The 16,801-nt window shown below is 37.3% G+C and overlaps 1 protein-coding gene across 4 annotated transcripts in view; it reads left to right on the forward strand.

Moving 5' to 3' along the window:
- The window catches only part of SAMD8 (sterile alpha motif domain containing 8), a 49,498-nt gene that overhangs the window by 19,443 nt on the left and 13,254 nt on the right, over positions 1 to 16,801 (forward strand). For all 4 annotated transcript variants that reach the window (XM_038534439.1, XM_038534442.1, XM_038534441.1 and 1 more), the window contains exon 2: positions 4,494 to 5,086. In XM_038534439.1, coding sequence (XP_038390367.1) covers positions 4,509 to 5,086 — 578 coding nt within the window. In that variant the 5' untranslated portion in view covers positions 4,494 to 4,508. The remainder of the gene's footprint in view (positions 1 to 4,493; positions 5,087 to 16,801) is intronic.

Here is a 16,801-nt window from a genome sequence, read left to right on the forward strand (position 1 = left end):
CTAAGAAACAGAGATTATTCTTGGTGGACCTGACTTCATCAGGCCAGCCCTTAAGAAGGAATATGTTTTTCCTGGAGAGATTCCAGGCACAAGGGGAATTCAACATAGGAGAAGCTACTGGTTATCAGAATAAGAAGAGGCCACGTACAAGAAATGTGGATGGCCACTAAGTTTAAGGTAATTTACTACATAGCAGTAGAAAATAATGTATGGTAATTCCTATTTACAGGTCCCTTATTTATTGTATGGTAATTCCTATTTACAGGTCCCTTCCCTTAGCAAATTACCCCAAGTTGAATGACTGCTGCTTTAGGATTAATTTTGCCCCACTACTGTAGCAAGATTTTCCTGTGCACTTTACGCCAATGCCCCATGAATTGTGAGATTTTTTTTTTTTTTTCAGTCTTTGGGGTAGAAACTTTTATTGGTCTTGTATATATACTGGGTGGTTCTTTTTTTCTGTCCTGTTTTGTTTCCTCATGTATATGTGATCAGTATTCAGCTGCATATTCAAGGGAGAGTCTCTGCAGATCTCTCGGGTTTTGTCTTAGTCCTTTTGGCTTATTATAACAAAAATACTGTAGACTGAGTGGCTTAAACAAAATACGCTTATTTCTCACAGTTCTGGAGGCTGTAGTGTCCAAGATCAAAGCCCAGTAGATTTGGTGTCTGGTGAGGACCTGCCTCCTTCTTCGTAGTCATATTCTAGCTATGTCTTTAGATGGTGGAAGGGTGATAAAACTCCCTAGGATATCTCTCATAAGGGAACTAAACCCCCATTTATGGGAGTTCTGCCCTCATGACTTGATCACCTCCTACTTGTAGCCTAGGATTTCAACATTCGAATTTTAAGGAGACACAAACATTCAGTCCATAACTAGTTCTGTGCATCTTTCTCCTCTCCAGTATTCTATTTCATGAACACTAGCCACCTGGATCTCCCCAGACTCTCAGCTCCATCTTCTCAACTCAGCACGTCTGCCAGGCCTCACCCATTTTGTGTCTTGTGCCACGCATGACTTGGAAACTCTCAAGGCAGTAAGCTGGGGCAATAGAGTTCACTTTGTTTCCCGTCTCTTAGCAATCTTTTTTGTCCAGTGCCCAATGTCTTTTTTTTTTTTTTTTTTTAAGATTTATTTATGATAAAGAGAGAGGCAGAGACACAGGAGGAGGGAGAAGCAGGCTCCATGCCAGGAGCCTGACGTGGGACTTGATCCCAGGACTCCAGGATCGCGCCCTGGGCCAAAGGCAGGTGCTAAACCGCTGAGCCACCCAGGGATCCCCCCAGTGCCGAATGTCTTGAAGCTGGTGTTTCTCCCACCATATATTTTGTTTATTATTTAGTTATTTGAGGTTGAAGGGTAATTTTGTCCCTCTTATATCTTGAACAGAAAGAGTCCCTTTAACTGATAATTGATTCATAATAATTATTGATTAAAGCTGAAAATGTTCTGGGGCACCTGGGTGGCTCAGTCCATTAAGCTCTGGCTCTTCATTTTTGGCTTGGGTCATGAGATAGGGTCCTTCATTGGGCTCTACACAGGATGTGGAGCTAGCTTGAAATTCTCTTTGCTCTCCTTCTGCCCGTCCCCTCCTCAAAAAACAATAACAAAAAACCTGAAAGCTGAAAGTATTCTTAAAAATTTAACTACTAACCTATTTCTTCATTTTTTGGATTTGTGTGAAACTTAAGCTGTCATAGGTTTGTTCAAAGTCTCCTGTTTCATGTAGTTTCTATGGCACAACATAAATATTAAATTGACGCTAAAGCCTTTTATCATCTTTTTAATATACCTCTTTAGTGCAGGTTTTCACAGGGTTAGCTAAATATAGTCTCTAACTATATGCAGTAGCATACAATTAAAGGACATGTCCTGACCTGATGAAGCACATCAGTTGAGTGTGTCATGTTCTTAGGGCATTACCACAGCAGCCTCAAAGACTTCCAGAAGGCTTCCTTGTGTAACTCATATTTTCTAGCAGCTAAAACACCAGCTTCAAAGCCTATTTGTTAGCCTGATTGAGGATATAGAGAACTGGTGATATAAGACAGCAGTGGCAGCGAGGCATGAAAGAGAAGATCATTTTCAGCAGTGTATGAGACATACTGGAGGATAATGCTACAAGGATGGGAGTGACTTGGAATCCGTTGGTGGTAAGCTATTTGAGAACAGAGAAAGGCAGCAGAAGAAATCTGGCCTTTTTGTGTGAGATGAGCTTCCCAAATTTACATATTGTAACTGCTGCAGAGTTTGTAGCATGTGCTTATTGGATATTCAAAGATAAAGTAATGTATTCAGAGCATATCTTGGGGAAAACACATGTATGTAGTGAGTGGGATGAAACATCTGAGTATATATGTATGAAATAAAACATAGCAAAATCATATTTTAATGGAATTTAGTATATATGTAAAATGATACGCATTAGTGTGTATAAAATTCAATGTTAAACTGCATAAAATGTGTAATTCCATGGCCTTGGGGATGGCAGTGTAGCTAAAAAGAGCTGAATAAAAGCTTTTTGTAGTTCTATAGCATATAAGAATTAGCCTTTTAAAACATACAGATCCTTATAGTTGGATGTGTTACTAATTTCCTAAGACTGAAAAGCTGTTGTGGATTGATAATATGAAAACTCTGTTTGGAAACAAAATATGATTTAAGGCTTCCAAGAACTAGGATTGCTCTTTAGTAATTAAGAAATATTTAGTCAGTGTTTCTTGCTGGCTGAATATTTCTGATGGTGTAAGTGGTACTCATGTAGTTAAGTATCTGCGTTTTTCAAGTGATTATGAATCTTCATGGAAAGAGTTTGTGTGGATATGGGAAGAATGTAGAAGAGTAGCTGTTTTTTTGTTTTGTTTTGTTTTTTTACTTTTCTCAGCATAAGTAAGCATAGATTTTTCATAGCCAAATATGCATGTTAAAGGAAATGATAAACACTAAAAATCAAGAATTATTTCATCTGGGAAGAGGAGGTGGGGACGATATCAGAGAGTGGTATTCACTTGTATTGATGTTTTGTTTTTGGCTTTTTAAAGCAAACTTTTAAAATATAGTTTAACTTATTTAGAGAAAAGTGTAGATTGTAAGTATATAGTTTCTTTAATTTTTACAAAGTGAACATACCTGTATGACTAATAACCAGATTAGGAAATAGTACATCTGTATTGGAATTATTTTATATTTTTTCAAGCTGGGTAGTGAGCACATGGGTATTTCTTGTATCATTCTTTATTGTTGTTGTTTTTATGCTTTAAAGTTTGCTTACTGTGTATTTAAAAAATCATCTCAGAAGGAAATATGATGTTTAGAAATCTGGAAAATGTCAGAAAACCCACATGCTTTAGTAATTGAGAAAAGTACTTTAGGGAAATAGGTTTTTTTGTTGTTGTTGTTTTTGTTTTTTTTAAATGTAGGCCTTTGTCTCCTGTGTATCTCATAAACTTGATAGAGGCCCAAGTTGCTAAAACTTTTAAAATGGAAAAAGAAACATAAACAGAACTATGTGGATCAAAGTAGTAAAAATTATTAGTACTTTTTTGAAACAGTACATTATTGGCCTTTTATAATCACAATACAAAGTTTGGGTCCTCAAATATATGAGTATGTCGAAATGACAGTTTTCTTTTGAAAATTTTACCACTGAATTCTCAGTGGTAGTTTAAGAAGAAATTGATTATTCAGTTCTATAATGGTATATTCAAAGTATAGAAAGAACTGAGCTATTAAGATATTTATAGATATGTATATCTAGTTTACAGGCTTTGTGTTGTAGAAATCATTTGTTTAGTGGATAGAAATATATTTAAGGGGTTTCCTAAAACTAGTTATCTATCTGCTTTTGTGACATTTTTTGTTTTTGTTTTTGTTTTCTCATTTTGGAGGAGTGGGAGATAATTTTTCCATCAAACATGAAGATTTCTGAAATTTGTATCGCATATCTGTAATATCTCATTTTATGAAAACATTAAAATGGGATTTTTCTCAATTCTCAACACTAGGCTTTTTCTTTTTTTTAAGATTTTATTTATTTATTCATGAGAGAGAGAGAGAGGCAGAGACACAGGCAGAGGGAGAAGCAGGCTCCATACAGGGAGCCTGACGTGGGACTCGATCCTGAGACTCCAGGATCACGCCTTGGGCTGAAGGCAGGCGCTAAACCACTGAGCCACCCAGGGATCCCCTCAACACTAGGCTTTTTCTAATTTGTGGTTGCTATGGTATGGAAAAGCCGTTTACAGAGTAATTTTTTATAAAAATGTTTAGTCATTAGCCTTCCTTCCGCTGTTGGGGTTATATGCTTACAATTATTAGAATATTAATTACTGAAAACCAATCATCATTGAGTAATTTTTGTTCTTTTTACTTTCTTCTAGAAGCCAATAGATCAATGTAGATAAATTATTTTTTCTGATATGTTTACATATATTTGTTCTTAAAGGAGTTCTTAGGACACACTGAAGTTTTTGTTTTGTTTTCCCTGGACAGGCAGTGGAGGAAGAAATGGCTGTTCCTAATCACCTCTGCATTCGTCGCTGGACTACCAAGCATGTAGCTGTTTGGCTGAAGGATGAAGGCTTTTTTGAATATGTGGACGTTTTATGTAATAAGCACCGACTTGATGGAATCACATTACTAACTTTGACTGAATATGATCTCCGGTCTCCTCCTCTGGAAATCAAAATCTTAGGGGACATTAAAAGGTTAATGCTCTCAGTCCGAAAATTGCAGAAAATACATATTGATGTTTTAGAAGAGATGGGATACAACAGTGACAGTCCCATGGGTTCCATGGCACCTTTCATCAGTGCTCTTCAGAGCACAGAGTGGCTCTGTAATGGGGAGCCTTCACATGACTGTGATGGACCCATCACTGATTTGAATTCTGATCAATACCAGTACATGAATGGTAAAAACAAACATTCTATTCGAAGATTGGACCCAGAGTACTGGAAGACCATATTGAGTTGTATATATGTTTTTATAGTATTTGGGTTTACATCTTTCATTATGGTAATAGTCCATGAGAGAGTGCCTGATATGCAGACCTACCCACCACTCCCAGATATCTTCTTAGACAGGTAAGTTTTGTTTCTAGTTGCCTGCCAAGTTTGTAGAAACTTGCTATAACAGCAACAATGATAATGTATTTATGACAATTATATTGTTTATTATTTTGGTTTACACATACTTTCCGTTTACTTTATCTGGTAATATATGAAGGAATGCTTTGAAGTTGCCTTTTTGTAATTTAACAAATTTAAAATTTGTAATTTAAACCTTAAGCCTAGATGAGTGGGAAAGGCTACTGCTTAGTTTATTTTTTTATAGCTGTATTATAGCTCCTTGAGCATTTCAGGTTATAAAAGGTTTTCCTGGAATGTTGTCTATAATAAACGGAATTTGGTTACCTTTTTTAATGAGGAACGGGGTTCAGCTTTTCCAAAAATGTGGGGAGGGCTCCTATATCACCAAATCAATTGGAATTATCAAAAATAGTACACACTGAATTATTGATTGTATCTTCTTGTTGTTATGAAATGCAGAATACATTAAAAAGAATATAGTATATGCATATGAAAAATAGGAATAGAATGAAATTCAAAACTCTTAGTTTTTATTTTGGTAATTTTTAAGCTTTTAAAGTTTGTAGAGATTTGTTTTTATAAAATATTTTACGCTTCTGAAAGTGTCCTATTGTATATGTTTTTTATTTTATTTTATTTTATTTTATTTTATTTTATTTGTATATGTTTTTTAAAATGAAATGGATTAAAGTATGTGTGTTAAGATGGCAGAATGACATATATATATAACATTTTGTTCCTCAAACCCTGACAAAAAGTATGGTAAAGAGATTTCTGTTTGTTTAAGTTGTAAGCCTATCCTCCAGGATGGAGCAGATCAGAGAGGAGAAAGCAGCCATACATTTCTGGAAGTTTAAAAGTAGATGAATGAGTGACAACTAACAGACCTAAAATAACTCAATTATAAAACAGCAGTTAGGGAAACTGAGCCCAGTCTATGTTGCAGATTTCTCAAAGCTCTGGATACTGCAGGTGAAAGGATGGTGCTAAAATAAGAAGAATCAAGTGAAAACTAATGTTTAAGAAACTATTAGATCCCTTTATCTCCTCCCCAACAGAAGAACTTAAGGAAGTAAGGAAGAAAGCATGTGGATATCTGAGGAAAAAATATTCTAGGCAGAGGAAACAGTAAGGTGGAAAAAATCCTGAATTGGTAGTATACTTACCATGTTCAAGAAACAGCAAGTGAGAGATGGGGAGACCAGTTGGAGATGAAGTCTGAGAGGAGACAGGAATTCAGATAGTATAGTGACTTGTAGACCATTCTATGGACTTTAGCTTTCATTCTGAACGAAAAGGGAAGCCTTTGCAAAGTATTTAGGAGAAGGGTAAAGTAATCTAACTTCATTTTAAAAGGTAACTCTAGTTGTGTTGAGAATAGCCTGGGTGTGGATGTGGTGTGGGGAAAGAAGGGATTGAATTATTGAAGTCATCTAGACAGAAATAAGGTGAATTATATGAAGAGTAGTGGGAGAGATGATGTGAAAGAGTCAAGTCCTTTTTTTTTTTTTTTTTTTTTTTTTAAATGATAGTCACACAGAGAGAGAGAGAGGCAGAGACACAGGCAGAGGGAGAAGCAGGCTCCATGCACCGGGAGCCCGACGTGGGATTCGATCCCGGGTCTCCAGGATCGCGCCCTGGGCCAAAGGCAGGCGCTAAACCGCTGCGCCACCCAGGGATCCCAAGAGTCAAGTTCTATGCATATATTCAGAAAGCACAGACAACAAGACTTGCTGATAGATTTGCATATAAGGTGTAAGAAAAAGAAAAGTCAAGTATTAGTCTAAGGTTTTTAACCTGAGCACCTGGAAAGATGGAGTTGCCCTTTATAGAGATGGGAAGACTGTGGAAGGAGCTGACTTGGAGAGGAAAATAAGGGTTTGGTTTTGGACATGTCAAATTTGAGATACCTTTTAACTAAATCAAATGTCACAAAAGAAATTGAAAGATAAGTTGGAGTTCAGAAAGATGTAAGCTGAAATTTGGAAGTTGCCAGAATAGGTAAAGCCACGATGTGAAATAAGGTCTTCTAGAGAATGAGTTTTGAAAGGGAAAAAGATTGAAGGTGGAGCCCAAGAACATGATCGTGTAAGTCCAGAAGTAAGGAGAAAGAAAGTAGTATCCTGCAAGCAAAAAAAAAAAAAAAAAGTATTATAAGAGGGTAGAAATAATTAATAATTAGCTGTGTCAAGTGCTGCTGAGGGATCAAGTAAAATGCGAATAATTGACCACTGGATTTAGCAACATGTGACCTTCACAAGAGTTAATAAGAGAAAAGCTAATTGTAATATGTTCAAAAGAGAATATGAGACTTAGTGGAATTTACCTAGATATATATCCACAAATATGAAATAACTTATGTATAAAATTATTCATTGTGACATTATTTGTAGTAACTATAAATATTGGAAATAATCTAAATGCTTATTCATGGAAAACTGGTTGAATATAGTACATCTATATAGCTGAGTACTATTTAATCATAAAGAAGAGTAAGCAAGATTTCTCAGGACTGATATGAACTGGTTTTAAGTGTGGGGCAAGGAAAGTATAAAATGAGTGAAACAACTCTTATTTCATAAAGCAGGGGAGTGCACAAAACCAATGAAAGCATGTCAAAAGAGCATATGAGTTGGTTTGAAGGGGCCTGCACTGGTCAAACTGGGACAATTAGAACATAAAAAGCATAATGATGGTAATGGATTATAATATATTGAATAAGAATCTGTGAATCCATAGTGATAAAAAATGGCGGGGTAAGAGGGGAAATTCCTCAATAATAATACGAATAAACATAGCTGGCCTAATTTGGAACATTCAACATAGTAATTGATTCAGGCAAGTTATCAGTGGGTGCTAAAAGCATTAGGTAGAAGGTCAAGGATATTCACATATTCTGAAAATATCCCACATATTAATTAATTACAGGGAGAATAATTAAGTATTCTTAATTGATGATCTGACATGCATCATTTTAGCCAAATGATCAAATGTTAGCATTACAGTGTGACAAACTGACATGTGCATTGGATGTGATGTTCACATTACCTAATAATCTTGCTCCCCAAAAATATAACCTAAATCTAATCATGAGGAAATTATCCGACAAATCTTTGGACTTTCCAAAAATGTCGATGTAATAGCAAACAAAAGCCAGACAGAGGGATATTGAAGAACTGTAACCAAGAGCATTGGATTCTATATCAAGAAAAAATGAAAGCCATTTTGGGGATAGTTAGGAAAATTTGAATATGGACTGCGTCTTAAATGATGTGTAACACTTAATCAGTGTTATAGTATCCTAGGTGTAATAGTGTATTGGGTTATGAAGAGGATATCCTTGTTCTTTTTTTTATTATTCAAGTTTGTTTGTTTATTTATTTATGAGAGAGACAGAGACATAGGCAGAGGGAGAAGCAGGCTCCCTGCAGGGACCCTGATGCAGGACTTGACCCCAGTACCCTGGGATCATGACCTGAGGCAAAGGCGGGCACCCAACCACTGAGCCACCTAGGTGCCTCAGGATATCCTTGTTCTTAGGAGATACACGTTGGAGTATTTAGGAGAGAAGTGTCATAATTTCTCTACCTTTTTTGCAGGGGGTGGGGCCTGTCTCTTCTAAAATTGTGTGTGTAAGTATGTATATAAGGAGTGAAATAAACAAATATGGAAAGGTACCTGGGTGGCTGAGTTGGTTAAGCATCTGCCTTCAGCTCAAGTTATGGCCTCAGGATCCTGGGATGAAGCCCCGCATCAGGCTCTCTACTCAGTGGGGGAGTCTACTTCTCCTTCTCTCTCCCCCTGTTCATGCTCACTTTCTTTCTCTCTCTCAAATAAATAAATTTTAATCTTAAAAAATTAACGTAGGGGCGCCTGGGTGGCTCAATTGGTTGAGTGTTGGCCTTCAGCTCAGGTCATGATCTTGAGGTCCTGGGATCAAGCCCCATGTCGGACTCCCTGCTTGCTGAGGAGTCTAAATAGTTGATGCATTTAGATGAAGGGCATAAAGTATTCTTTCATCTTTTCATACCCCCAGAAAAGTTTTAAAAAGTGGGCAAAGAACTGATGAGAGAGAACAAGAGTGGGAAAAGAGAAGTTGGAAATAATCAAGTCTTACAAGTTTTTCTGTAAAGGTAGCAGAGAAATGGAGCTGTAGCTTGGGAAGAGGAGGAAAGGATGTAGAGTCACCAGGGTTTTAGTTTTGGATGGGCTATGTTATATAGTATGTTTGTTCTATTGATGATAAGAATGAACCCAATTTGAGGGGGAGGGAAATAGTACTAGAGGAAAGAGAGGATATGGTTTTCATGTCCTTGAATAAGTGAGAAGAGATGGGATCTAGTGGGTGGGAGAGGCTGATTTTAGGCAATGGGCTGTTCATGACTGTTTATCCATGGCAAGGAGAAATATAGAAAATATAGAAGCAGAAGTAGAAGTTTGCTAGATGGTGGTGGTTGAGCATGAGGAAATGCTCTCCTGATTGTTTTTATATTCTCTGTGAACAGAGTTAGAAAATGGAGAGAAGGATGATGATTTGAGGAATAAGAATGAGGTATAAAATAGTCCTCTATAAGAGTGAATAGACTTGTATGATATAGTAGCAGCACTGACAGCCTCCTTGAAGTTAGTAATCATATTGGCATTGTGGGTTTTTCCTTCCTCACTCAACTGCACACATACAAGTATGGAGTAGGTAGATGATTGAATTTAAGCAAGACTGAAGTTTTGCTAGGCAGTATAATGAAGGAAAACCAGGCAAGGGAGTGATTATAATGACTGACCATGGACTCAGGTGGCTAAGAAGGAACGTGAGGATATGAGATAGGTGAAGGACAGTGAAAATGTTATAAGATCAGTGGGTTTTAGGGCTCAAAATTATCAGTGTTGGAGTACTAGAAGACTTAAACTGAAAAGAGAAAAGGCATTGGTTAGTATAGGATTCGTTGAGATATAATTGAGATTATGAAAGACTATCTTCGGATAAGATCCCCATTATAATCTTGGGCATGGGTCATTGAAGTAGAATAAAAGACAAAGTCACAGGAGGGGAAGGAAAAAGAAGTGAGTGAGAAGAATTCAAGTTAAAATAGAAGTTTTGGAGAGAGTGCTAGTGAACCGGAAGCTGAAATCTTGAAGAAATGAGAAAATAGATGCTCAGGTTCTATAGATGACTATAACTGTGGCGTAGTGGGAGAAAGGAGGAAAACTGGTCTGGAAGAGAAATGAGGATCTTATTTGTAAAGTGTCCAATTCAGTAGTTTTTAGTGTATTTACAGAGTTGTGCAGCCATCACCACTAATTCCAGAACCATTTCATCACCCCAAAAAGAAATTCCTATCCATTATCAGTCCCATTCCATTCCCTCCTCCCTCCGTTCCCTGGCAACCACTAATCTATATTCTGTCTCTGAATTTGTCTATTCTAGACATTTTGGAATCGTACAATATGTGGCCTTTTTTTGTGATTGACTTCTTTCATTTAGCATGTTTTCAAGATTCATCCATATAGTAGTATGTATCAGTAGTTCATTCATCCTTATTACAGAACAATATTCCATTGTATGATAATACTATACTTTGTTTATCTCTTCATGAGTTGATGAATGGTTAGTTGTATCCACTTTTTTTTTTTTAAGATTTTATTTATTTATTCATGAGAGACACAGAGAGAGAGAGAGAGAGGCAGAGACACAGGCAGAGGGAGAAGCAGGCTCCATGCAGGGAGCCTGATGTGGGACTTGATCCCGGGACTCCAGGATCAGGCCCTGGGCTGAAGCCAGGCACTAAACCGCTGAGCCACCCAGGGACCCCCTGTATCCACTTTTTGGCTACTACAAATAATGCTGCTTATGAACATTTGTGTACAAAGTTTTATATAGACCTATATGTGATTTTCAGCTTGCGATGAGGATTTGAAGCCAAATTTTGCATCTCTACAATGCTGCCCACTACAAATCTTCATGCTCTTAAGCATTTAAGCTTTATTCATAGGAGGATAGTAGCAGGTACTGTCAGTGTTCTCTCTATACACTCCCAGATCTCTTTTTCATTTTCTTGCACACGGATACCCCCAAAATCCAGCAGATGTGTCTGTTGGAGAGCTGCATCCGGGCTGTTGAACACATTTTGCCTGCTTGCAGATAGAGGCAAACATGCTTAGGAGTTTACATCCCTCCAGCAACAGCCCTTAACCATTGACTGATGAGTTGAGACAAAGATTTTATTTCTCTTCACACTAATTGGGACAACTTTTAGGTCAGACCTACACTGTCTCCCAAATTCCACACAGGATTGAGCCGTAGTTAACCTTTAACATAGCTTCTCCACTAGACTTTAATATCTCACCCTTGCCTTGCTTCCTTTGCCTTCCTGATCTCATTTCCTCAGTATACTAAGGTTTTCTCTTGGGAGCATTCCTACTCCCTTTCACACTGATCTTTGTTTCAGAGTCTGCTTCTGAAGCTATTGTCACACACTTCCAAGACCTTTAGCACATCATGATTAGAAAATTAGAAGGAGATAGGGATGTGTCTGTAGGCAGGCCCACTTAAAACAGCGACAAGAGAAGAACCAGAAGCACTTCAAAAAGCAAACATAAATAACGGAAAAACTAGTCTGGAGCTTAACCTTCATTTCTCAGTAGTCCCTGAAGTCATTACCATGTTCAGTGTAATAATCAGTGTTCACAATCATGATTGAATTACCAAAGAAAATTAAATTTTTATCCAGAAAAAAGAGGCATGTACATGTATAATGCATTTTAGAAAACTTTGCATCAAAATAAATCAGATCTTGAATAAAAATTTCCTCACAACACTTCACTGAAACAACAGTAAAAGGAGATGAAGGGGAACCCTATAATCCCATTAATTAAGAACAGTGATAATGAAAATTTGGAAAGTAGAGAGCTGTAAGTGCCTATTGTAAGATTAGGGATGGTGACCAGCAATGTCCAAGAGGTGAGTTTATTTATATTGCAGAGTTCTAGAAAAACTCCCAAAACAGGTGGCACCAAGCATTTTTCATGACCAGGTACAGATAAATATGGGAGAATTGATTGAAAAGCAATTTAAGAAACTTAGACCTTCTCTATTTTTTTTTTTTAAGATTTTATTTATTTGAGAGAGGAGTAAAAGAGCACGAGATGAGTGAGGAGCAGAGGGAGAAGTAGGCTGATCCCAGGACTCCAGGATCATGAACTGAGTTGAAGGCAGGCGCTTAACTGACTGAGCCACCCAGGCACTCCAGCCCTTCTTTATTCCAACAGAAGATAGGTGGTAGATTCTTAAGACTAGTTAAATGTGAGGGACTCTGGACTCTGGGACACCATGCCCAGATGAGAAAAAAGATGCCTGTTTTCAGTATATTTTCAATGTAAACTTACATACTGATCACTGAGATTTCTAGCTCCCTTAAGTAGCCAGACTTCCTATATGCACTCTCACCCAGTGCCAGTTCTCTAAGCAGGGTAAGAGTCCTCTCCTTGGAAAACCTGCACAAGTGAAAGGACTAGAGATACCATGATAGGGGAGATATTCCTATCTCATCAATCAGACTTCTGCTCTATTCTGCTCCATCATTCTACAGTGAAACCCACAATGTGACAAGCTCAGTCTATGCACACAGAACATCAAATTATTATTCTTTAGTACTTGACTGCCAAATATGAATGGTCAGTCAAGAATGACCAGACATTTAAGGAAAACAAACCAATGCAAACAGAAAAAAAGCAAAGCAGGAAACACAAAATAGAAAGCAGAAGAACACTTCAAAAAAAAAAAAAAAAAACCATATTCTGACAGTTAAGAGATGTTGCATTTTATAAGACAGGAACAGTAGGCTTTAAAAAAAGGAAAATTCAGAGAAAGAAATTTGGAAAATAAAAAATGAAAGTAGAAATTTAAAATCCAACAGAATAATTAGAACATAGATTTGACAAAATTGCCCAGTATATAGAACAGATGAAAAAGTAGAGGAGAGGGGCTCCTGGCTGTATTCAGTGGAACATGCAACTCTTGATCTCAGGGGTTGTGGGTTCAAGCCCCACACTTGGTATAGAGATTACTTTAAAAAAAAAAAATCTTTAAAAAAAAAAAGAGAAAAAGTAAAATCAGTCCAGTTGGCCCAACAGTGAACAAATATGGGTTCTAGAAAGAATATGTAGAGAAAAAAGGAAGATAATATTTAGGATATAATACAAAGAAATTTCCCAAATTCAAAGGATATGACTTTCCAGATTGAAAGGGCCCACTAAGCACCCAGTACAAGAAATGGAGAATTTCAGAACACTGATTTAGAGTGAAGATCCTAAAAGCTTCGTAAGTGACAGAACAAGTAACATTCAAAGATTAGAAATCCAAATAGCATCAAACTTCTTCTTTACAACAGTGGAAACTAGAAGACAAGAGCAATACCTTTAACTTTCCGAGAGAAAGCAAGGTCTAACCTAGAATTCTCTGTCCAGGCAAGCTACCAATTAGTTATAAGGCTCCACTTACCAAGGAAATGTTTTAAGTTTGCAAGTCTCAAAATATTTACTTCCCGACTCCACAGCCACTAGAATTGCTAAAATGAAAAAAACTGATAACACCTGACAAGGATCCAGAGCACCTGATACTCTCATACATTGCTGGTAGAGATACAAAATGATAGAACTGCTTTGAAAACAGTTTAACAGTTTCTTAAAAAGTTAAACATATTCTTAACATAGGGCACAATAGTTTAATTCCTAAGTGTTTACCTAAGAGGAATAAAAATATAATCCATGCAAAGACTTATAATGGTCTTTATTCAAAACCACCCAAAACTGGATATATCCAGATATCCATCAAATATCCAAAAATCTACCAACCAGTGAACGGATTAAGAATTATACATGGATTGGGGATCCCTGGGTGGCTCAGCGGGTTTAGCGCCTGCCTTCGTCCCAGGGCGTGATCCTGGAGTCCTGGGATCGAGTCCAGCATCGGGCTCCTTGCATGGAGCTCTGCCTGTGTCTCTGCCTCTGCCTCTGTCTCTCTCTCTCTCTCTCTCTCTGTGTCTCTCATGAATAAATAAATAAAATCTTTAATAAATTATAAAAATTATACATGGAATAACATGGCTGAATCTGAAATATATTATGTCAAGTGAAAATAGCCAGATACAAAAGGTACGTAGATTCCATTTGTATGCCATTCTGGGAAAGGCAAACCAATATACGACAGAAATCAGTTGAGTGGTTGCCCTTAGACTAGAAATGAAAGGGGATTGACTATAGAAGGGCACAGGGGAACTTCTTTGGAGTCATGAAAATATTCTGTATCTTTATTGTGGTAGTTGTTCCATGACTGAATGTTTGTCAAAACTCATTGAACTGTATAGTTAATGGGTGAATTTTTCTGGTTGTTAATTAAATCTCAATAAAACTAACATTATTTATTTATTTTGAGAGAGAGAGCATTAGCATGGAGAGAGGCAGAGGGAGGAGGAGAAGCAGACTCCCCGCTGAGCAGCGAGCCCGATGCAGGGCTCCATCCCAGGACCCTGGGATCATGACTTGAGCCAAAGGCAAACACTTAACTGACTGAGCCACCCAGGTGCCCCTTAAAACTAACATTAAAAACAAGTTTAAGGGTGCCTGGGTGGCTCAGTCAGTTGAGCATCCCAACTTTTAGTTTTTGCTTGGTCATGATCTCAGAGTTGTGAGATGGAGCACAGTGTGGGTCTTGGAGCTGAGTGTGGAGCCTGCTTAAGGTTCTCTCTCTGCCCTTCCCCTTAAAAAACAAACAAAACAACCAAGTTTATTCTTCATCCTGTCTTTCTCAGAAAATGGAGGATACACATCATCAAAACTAATGAGTAGGGGTGCCTAGGTGGCCTTCAGCTCAGGTTATGATCTCAGGGTCCAGGGATCAAGCCCAGCATTGGGCTCCCTGATCAGTGAGGAGTCTGCTTCCCCCTCTTCCTCTGCCCCTCCCCCTACCTGTGTGTGCTCCCCCCACCCCAGGTAAATAAAAAAAAATCTTAAAAAAACAAAACTTAAGGGGTAAACAGAAAAAGAGAACATGGGTTCAAGAAACAAAGAATCTAATACAGAAAGGAATTTCCAAGACGAAGGTCAAGTTTTATTTCAAAAAGCCATACAGGAAAACTAGAAAATGCAGCTATACAAAATTGGAAAAAAAAAGAACTCTAGGAGAAATTTATCTTAAAAGGAAAAATTGAAATTGGTAGACTAGTTTGAAGATGAATGGTGATAGGCACACACAAGAAACAACGAACTTAAAAAAATATATATTTTTTAGCTGTAGAGAATATAAGAATTTCTACTACAAGAAAGAGATTTGATCATTGTTCTCTCCTGACTCAGCTACAAATGATATATACAAACTTATGTTAAGTGAAAGCCAAAATTATTATTTTTTAATGGTGAAACAATATTGAGAATAGGGGAGAAAAAATGAAGTGGGGGGTAGGCAGCTGCCCAAATAAAACACATGAGTGAAAGTGATTGCCTCTGGGGAGCAATAATTAGGTAAGGAGTGGGTCAGAAAACTTATTTCCATACTAAACGTTGGGAAAATGTTTTGCATACATTTATATATATACACACATACACACATATATGAACATACATATATATATTCATATACATCTATTTTAATGTTCATTTTTTTATTTATTTAATAGTTTGTTTATTTATTCATGAGAGACACAGAGAGAGGCAGAGGGAGAAGCAGGTTCCTCACAAGGGAGCCTGATGCGGGACTCGATCCCCAGACCGGGATCACGCCGTGAGCCAAAGGCAGATGCTCAAGCTACCCACGTGTCCCTTAATGTTAATTTTTAAAGTTTATATGGCTAAAAGTCATTTAAAGGAATCTTTCTTTTAAAGATGTATTTATATGGGAACATGCAAAGGATGAATCTCAAGGAGGCTCCACCCTTAGCATAGAGCCTAACTTGAGACCCAATCTCAAGACCCCAAGACCTTAACCTGAGCTGAAACGAAGAGTCAGATGCTCAGCTGACTGAGCCACCCAGGTGCTTCAGGAATCTCTTTTATCTGAAAATTTCTGACATGTGAAATAACCCTTCCCCCAGTTATACCAGATATAAAAGGCAACAGTAGATTAAAAATACAGAAGAGGTGTCTTTTTTCCTGAGGTGTAATAGGTAAAAGAGAAGTCCCTGACTAAAAATGATTAGCTCTCTTCACTTACTCTGAGTAAGGTTTGGAGTAGACTGTTAATATCTTTCTTTCAGGTTTTATGTTTTCTTTTTAATAAATAACTTTCCTTAGTTATAAAATTACACATCGTATAAGAATTTTAAGTGGAAATGTACAAAGAATAAAAATAAGACAATAATCCTACCACCTGAAGATGACCTGTTTGTACTCCTTGCCACCTTTACCCTGTTCCATCCTCTGTCTTCTTTTTCTCCTTCTCCTTCTCTTTCTATGTATGTATTTAGTTTTTAAGATTTTATTTTTAAGTAATCTCTACATGCAACGTGGGGCTCAAACTTACAACCCTGAGATTAAGAGTCACATGCTCAACCAACTAAGCCTGCCAGATGCCCCCCCTCTTTTTTTTTTTTTTAATTAAGAAATGTGACATGTATTTTACTAGTGAATAACCACAGGAGCTGTGAAGAAAGATTTGGTGAAGAAAGAGGAATCAATGGAAAAAGAGAGAAGAAAATGGATATAAAACAAAGGAGGGCA

This window comes from Canis lupus, chromosome 4 (assembly GCF_011100685.1).
Source record: "Canis lupus familiaris isolate Mischka breed German Shepherd chromosome 4, alternate assembly UU_Cfam_GSD_1.0, whole genome shotgun sequence".
Classification (NCBI taxonomy): domain Eukaryota; kingdom Metazoa; phylum Chordata; class Mammalia; order Carnivora; family Canidae; genus Canis; species Canis lupus.